At 37.3% G+C, this 7,847-nt stretch overlaps 1 protein-coding gene across 1 annotated transcript in view; it reads left to right on the top strand.

The window, feature by feature from the left end:
* tm9sf2 (transmembrane 9 superfamily member 2) overlaps positions 1–7,847 on the top strand; it is a 29,382-nt gene that overhangs the window by 1,805 nt on the left and 19,730 nt on the right. Inside the window, exons 3-4 of the mRNA XM_041789816.1 lie at positions 1,326–1,419; positions 6,583–6,710. Coding sequence (XP_041645750.1) covers positions 1,326–1,419; positions 6,583–6,710 — 222 coding nt within the window. The remainder of the gene's footprint in view (positions 1–1,325; positions 1,420–6,582; positions 6,711–7,847) is intronic.

Genomic DNA, 7,847 nt, shown 5'->3' with positions numbered 1-7,847 from the left:
CTGTTACTTGAGTACAATATAGGGCTAAATGATTTGGTAAAATAATATAATTGCTTTTTTTTTTTTTTTTTTTTTTTTTTTTTTACACAATATCGCAATCGCGGTGTAATATGTGATTATTTCTTAAGTTCCTCATCTCATTTATTTCCCAACAAAAATGACCAACACAATATTAGATTGAACTGGGGCTGAACAATTTTGAAAAAATATCTTTTTGTGAGGATTTTGACTCATTTTGCAAATTGGATATGAACTGTTGTATTCAAAGGAATGATAATTACCTCTGCCAAGGAGTTTATGTGATTGGGTGGGTTTGTTAGTTTGTTCGTCTGCGATTTGAAAATTGCAGCAGGCCGTATTGTTTTGTAATCTAATTTGAAATTAAATGCCCAGCCCTAGTATAATAGTCTGGTACTGTCTCCACCTCTGATTAGTATTAATCAGTTACAACAACAAAAACGTGTTTCCATCCGTGGAAATCATTCTGTACTCAGTTATTTGTACATCTTTTTTAAAATGGTCTATAAATGGTCTTGGATAACTGATGCTCTCTTCTTGGAGTATTTATCTTTTTCATTGTTTTCAATGCTTTAAATGCTTTTGATTTATTTTAAATAGGCAATGTTGCATTTTAAAAGTTTATCTTCAGCTGGAGAGTTGTGCCCGGGGTCCTTTTAGTACTTGGATAACTTGGATTAATGTTTTTTATTTGTTGTATATTGTTGCGATTAATTGTAATTACACATATTTATATTGAAACATATATAGGTCTTTGTAGAAGGTATTACTGAGCAGTGGTGCCTCTACCAGAGAGCCGTAAAAGTCTTACTGTGAAGGTTGTACCTGTGATGTTTGGCATGCTTCCTTTATTTAAGGTGTTCTTCTGCTCAGTGTTCACAACGCTGAAGAAGACCATGATTCAAATGCATTCGTTGTGTCTTGCCTAAATAAAACTAACTACAATGACATTTATGAGTGCTGACGTCTCGTTTTCTGTTAATAAAAATCCACTTGGTTTAAGTTGTAGGAGTAAGTACTAGATAAACACAAAAACACTTTTATTTTTGTATTTATTTTTAATATGGCAATAAGAGACATCTTTATCACAATTGTTTAACTTGGGCTTCAATGAAAAGGACAGTCTGGATCAGGATCATTATAATATGAGATTATTTATCCTAAGATGTAAAAATGGGTTTTAATTGAACAATCCCTGACAGGAACCCTTTTCTGTAACATCTGGATATTTAAATCCAGTTTACAGTAGGTGGAAATAAAGCAAAGAATTGTGTTGTGTCATTGATATACACTTCATTTTTGTGCAGGTTTGACTTCTGCTCAGAGGAAACAGAGAAACGTCCATCAGAAAACCTTGGCCAGGTGCTTTTTGGGGAGAGAATTGAACCTTCGCCGTACAAGGTAACATCCACCTACAGCAGCAATGGCACATGCACACATACACTGGTGTATACACATGTTTGTATTTGTGGTAGCAATGTTTGAGATATGAACTTATTCAGACATCAGATTATACACTGTTACATTATTTGTACATAAATTGTACACAGAGGGGATCCTGTTAAAAGTAATCTCTTTTGACACATCAGGAATGTCCTCAAGCAGATAAGCTGATTCTAACTCAGCCTTTTTGGTGCTGTGCTGCTTGACTTTAAATATTTTAACTGTCTGAGTTTCCAACAGGCTGGACAGAACAGCACTATAATATCTGGAAGTTTTCTCCTGTTAAAATATAACTGCTAAACTCTTCTATAATTAGCTGCTTAGTGCTTGTGAAGCACTTTGTTCTTCATCCTATCAATGCTGGCACCGTCCAAAAGCCAGAGTTAGTGTCGACCCTTTGAAATGGACACATGACTGAATTTGATTTAAAAAGACTATGATGATGATGAAGATGATGTAAGGTTGAAAGAATCCTCCTGGGCTTTGGAGGCATAAAAGACCGTTGAAACAGTAGCATAAGCCGTGTTTCCATCAGGGGGTCCGGTTTGATTCCGTTCGGTTTGGTATGGTTTGGTACGCTAAACCCCAAAATAGTTTGCGTTTCCACAGACACCCGTGCTCTCACTTGGTGGGCGGGGCTGTAAAAGCATGCATGTTAAGTCACAGACAACGCGAGTCAGCTGTTCCAGCTGCAGAGTTATAGAAAGGATGAGTGACAGAAAGCAGTCAGGAATAAGCAGTAAACAGCTTTATTTCAGCTGAAAGTGCTTTTTAAAAAAATAACTACATTTTAATGATGTTAACCGCTGTCAGTAAAGATCCTCAGCTGATGGAATACGTGTACAGAGACGGTTTAAGTCGTAACACTACCTTAATATGTGAATATATCTAGTCTAGAGCAGTTTATATGACAAAATATGAAAGTTTAGAGCTGTACTGTGAGAATTAGCCGCATTAAAAATAAAGTAAAGTTCAGCTGGTGTTAAAATCAAGCTAGATTAAGTCAGAAGTCTGGGGTGCGCTGATCTCGCTTTAAAATAGTCTGCAGCCTGAAGTTTTACGAGCCCGTTCAGCAACCACAGAGCGATGTTTTCACAGGTTATCTAACGTAAGAAGCAGATTAATAACTAGTTACAGAAGAGAATGAACTGTTCTAAGGCTTCGTGTTCACAAAACTTAAGCATTAATTTAGTTTCTCATCCATTGCGGATGGATCAGGCTGATGTGAGCCTTTGGGCTCTGCTTTGTGTTCTTGAAATTATCCAGATAAACATCAGGAAACTTGATTTGTGGCCAGATACTGTTGTTGTGTGTGTAGCTCCACCTTTTTGGTACGGTTAGGTAAGATTGGCACCCCTACAGAAGGGTGCCAAAAAGTGGGATGGTACGGGTCGGTTTTTTGGGACCCTTTCTCTTTGGAAATGCCAAAAAATGCGAGCTGTACCGCACCGAACTGAGCCGGACTGCTCAGTGGAAACGACCTGTCAGTGGTCTAGTGGCCTGCAAAGCTGTGCTTTTGGGGGTTGCAGGAATTAAAACCTGGGTGTGAGAAGATGGCGTGCTATGGAGAAGAATGCTTTGTGGTCCCAAGAAAGTTCTGCCAAACTCCAGATGAAGTAAAAACAAAACTGGAGCTCTGTTCAGGCAGTGGTGGCTGGTGTATTTTTTCAGGGGATCTGTAACAAAATCCAGAAATTAATCAAGCTTAAAATTCAACCACTAAAACTGTTTTTTGTGTTCAGGAATGACAGTAAATAACTATAATTTGGCATCTTAATCAAGAAATGATAATGTGCTTTACTATTTTTTCAGTTTTTTTTTTTTTGGTAAAACAGTAAATTAATAAATTAGTGGATAACAATAATAATCATATTTTAGCATTAAAGGTATTTTGGTTAAAGAGCGTGTACATGACAGGTGTGGACAAGGTCCAGCTTCTCTGGCACATATTTTCTGGGGTTGCCCACGAATTATTAATTATTGGAATAAGATATTTCAAACTCTATCTGATGTTTCACAGAAACAGATCTCGCCTGATTCAGTGCTAGCACTGTTCGGAGTTAAGCCTACTACTGTACAGCTCTCAAGTAACCAAAATGACATGATTCGGTATGTGACATGTTAGCAAGACGACTGATCTTGTTAAATTGGAAACAGAGAAAACCCCCAACCCATGCAGTTTTATTGAATTGTGTTTTATTTTTTTATTTAAACTTTATTTTACCAGGCTAGCCACATTGAGATCAAAGATCTCTTTTTCAAGGGGGACCTGGCCAAGAATGGCAGCAATGCAGTTTCAAAATCAAACACACTCAAGCTCATACAGTACATAATAAAGAACAGGTACATTGATAATAAGACGTCAGCTAGAATGGCTTTATAAATGAAGACATAGACACAGTCGGCGTTGCGTCACAGTTGCGTCATAGATGGGGGCGGGGCATTTCAAGGGGGAAAACAATCCTTTCCCCCTCGCCCGCAGCACTGTCAGCCCGGGATTTAAAATTCCATGTATATATGCTTACCGGTAAAATGTCACACATTGATTCCTTACAGCCAATTGACAGAGACAGATACATTAAGAAATTACTCTAATAGGATCTGATTCTTGTCCGTATCTTATTGAAGAGTGGACGAATGATCCTATTCAATGGCCTGATGTGTCATTCCCTGACATCTTCTGCTACCTGGTTGAATCACCCAGTAAGAGGCAAAATCATGTTTACTGATAAATTAAACCTGTCATAATTTCAATGTCTGACAAGGAAATTAGTACGTTTTAGTGAATTTGTGCACCACGCAATGGTTGTTATTGCACAACAGCCAGGAGCTGCATGTTGGTTATTGATGACTCGGTATATCACGCAGGAATTTACACAACAGCCTCAAAACTATCGGTCCCTGGAGGCACATAACTATTTTTACAAGTGGTTTTGCCGGAGTTACGCTTCATCACCAGTAATTACGCTGTATACTCGTTACCTTTTGTAATGAGGCATGGTAGCCTGCATAATGCAGAAGTTAGTTAACTTCTCTTAAAACTAGTAATTGAACATTCATGTTAATTAGGAAACTATCTAGCACTGTTTAAATAAAGTGAACATAACGCTGTCATACCTGTAATGAAGTGCTGACTACAGATTTACACGTTTGGATCCCACAGGCGACCAAACTCATCCTCCCGCCGGCTCGCTTAAAGCCACCGCATTCTTCTCCTCGGCTCTGTGCTTTGATGTGGTAAAATATAAAACTTCAGATTTTGATTTTTTTTAATTATTTTTAGTGCAAAAGGGTATACAACAGTTGCCCGGCATTGTGGAAAGCGGTTTGTTTTCCCCCTCGGCACAAACCGGATGTGACGTTTTGTGGGCATTCCTCTCTATGCCGACTGTATCTATACCAATGTCCAAGACGACGTGTGCTTAAAGAAGTCCAGTTGACTTTAGAATATAAGGTACAATGGTGAGTAAGAAATCCACAGTTAGTGATAAATCTCAGAGCTCCACGATAAACACTATCCAACATCTGCAGACTCTGAGCAGAAGCATTCATGTACAATACATCACCATAGTCAAGAATAGGTAAAAAGGTAGACTCAAAATAGTCTCTTTTTGACCATAAAAGAGAAACAGGACTTGTTTCTATAATAAAAACCAAGTAAAACCTTCAGCTTTTTAGCAACATACTGAGTGTGCTCCTTAGAAGTTTTCATCAAGCAAAAACCCTAAATATTTAAAGGAAGAAACCAACTCAGTTTCTTGACTGTCCTTTGTAACAATTTTCCGAGGCAATATTCTTTGAGCTCCTCTTGAGGATGTAAAGAACATGAGTGTCAAAGGCCTTGGAGAAGTCAATAAAAAGAGACGAACAGCACTGTTTTTTGTCCAAGGCTTCAAGAATGTCATTCACAACTTTCAAGGCAGCAGTAGTCGTACTGTGTTTTTTTCTGAAACCTGACTGGAAATTAGACAGTAGCGAGTTGGAAGTCAAGTATTCAATACTTACAGTTAGAAAAAATAAAATACTCCTTAAACGAGAAGGAACATATATTTACTCTATATGGCAACCTTTTATTGATTATTTTAACAAGACAAACCCAAGAAGGAGAGAATGACTGAAAGAAATGATGTACAATGACACTCAATTTCATTTTATTCTATTTTATTTTAATGAATGAATAAATGAATGAATTTTTCTTTATGGTTATTGTTTTGTTTTCCAGAATGACAGAATGTTATAATTATACATTTGTATATCATTTTCTGTATTGTTTTGAAAACACAAAACCCCAATAAAAAGATGTTTAAAAAAAGAATAAAGAGCGTGTACACACTGATGAATAAACCATTACAGAAACATTAAAAACGATTTTGGCTATTATCAGTGCTGTTAATTTAGGGCAGCTATGGCATCAGCCTTGCATGGGTGGTCGTTTAATACATTTGTTAAGCACTGCTTTTCATATTTAGATATTATTTATATTGTTTGTAAAAATTTATTTGCATTCATAATTTAAAAATATGTTTTTACTTTTTTTTTTCATTTCATCATCAGCTGCCTCCTTTATAGCCTAAAGCTTTTTGCACCCTCATATTCAGATCCATGTAACTATAGAGTAATTGCTGCTGAAGTGATTTAATTTGTTTCAATACATTTTCATAAATGCATCTCTCCATGTGGGGTTTCTAGCCATGCGCTCCCTGGAACGTCAAAGCATGTTGCTGAATAACCCAGGGAGCATCTTTAGAGCAGAGCCTTCTCTGCTTAGAAAAACTACATATCCATTTTGCAATAATATAGTTAAAGATTTGATGAGAGTGTTCCTGACTGGATGTAGCTTATATTATTGAATGATTTATTGCTTGAATTTGTTGAAAAATACATACCAGGAAGAGTATATGATGTTTTTATGTTCATGTTCTCTGTGTTGTTGATAATGAAATGTTCTGGATTTGACACATCCAACGTGCTGTTTAAATGTTGTATAGATTCCTTTTCATAAACTAAAAAATTGCACTGTTGAGGATTTCTTTCAGTGTTTGTATTCACAATGGTTATTTAAAAACGTAGTTGTTTCAGTGCCAAACGCTCACATCCTCTTTCCTGTTTTCTGTCTGTCAGTTTGAATTTATGAAACGTGCACAATGTCAGAAGGTGTGCACCAGAACCTATGACACTGGCGTCCAGGCAGACAGAGCCAAACTGGACTTCCTCAAGAAAGGCATGCTACTCAACTACCAGCATCACTGGTATGTACTGTATGGTCAGAAAAACTGCTCATCACTCAGTTAAAAAGCTGAGACAAGGTCAACCAACCAGTCAGGCAAGTGCAGAAGTCAAACCTTTTTGCAAGATTTTTATCGTCTTCAGAATGTCCATGTTTGAAGAAAGGAAGTGAAAGTGTCAAATCGTTTTTTTTATTGCCACAACAAAAACACAACAAAAATGAGTACATTTTATTCATTTATTTATTTATCTATCAAAGTGAAAGTAAACGCCCAGCTCAGAGCTAACTCTGGTCACTTCAGGAATTTGAATAAAGCAGAAAAATGGGCAGTGACACTGAGAGGAAGGGAAACGTCCTGCCTAACCACAGCGTTATAGGCGGGCCTTATGGTCCTGGGCCCACCCCCCTGTCCATTTGCCCCACCGTAAGAGTTTGGCAGAAAATAGACCCTTCTTGCTAATACTTTTAGGTTAGATAACTGCTGGAATGCTATTTAAAACCTGAAATACAGTTTCCATTTAAAACATGCAAATTCATGATTATGGAGCTATCAGGTGGGAAGTTATTACCAATCATATCAGGACGTATGCTTGTAAAACTAGTGCAGGTGGGCTTGTGTGCACACAGATTTCTCAGCCAATCATCAGATGACCCATGAGGGACTAAAGTCTCAACAAGTTAAAGCCTGAGATTTTATCACCACCTCTCTAATCAGTCTCATCCACAATGACTGACCCTGAACCTGCTGAGAGACAGGTGGGATATTCAGAACTGGATTAACGTTTCATAAGGAAAGACGGCAGTTATAGAACTGAATGTTCCTGTCTGATCTGAATGTCTGTAAATTGTCTTAAAAGCAGAACTCAAACTGTTTCTGATCAAAGATCAAACTGACACCGTCAGTCCTGCTGACTCTCTCTCTCCTCTTCCGCGATCAATAACCAAATAATAATTCATCCTTATCAAAAAGAGAGAATTTTCCTTCAAAGAATTTAAAGAAAAGTCCTCTCGGGGTTTAATTCTGGGTCTTTAGCATAGCAGAAAATGAATGAAATAATATTTTATCATTGGCCAATAAAAACTGTTTGCTCGACTAGCGCTGATAAATTAGTATGACTCGTTAGTTGTCATGTAAACAAAGGGCCGTCTTTATCAAAGC

The sequence above is a fragment of the Cheilinus undulatus genome, linkage group 6, assembly GCF_018320785.1.
Source record: "Cheilinus undulatus linkage group 6, ASM1832078v1, whole genome shotgun sequence".
NCBI lineage: Eukaryota > Metazoa > Chordata > Actinopteri > Labriformes > Labridae > Cheilinus > Cheilinus undulatus.
The sequence above is the reverse complement of the archived record's forward strand: the minus strand, read 5'-3'. Positions and strand labels throughout refer to the sequence as shown.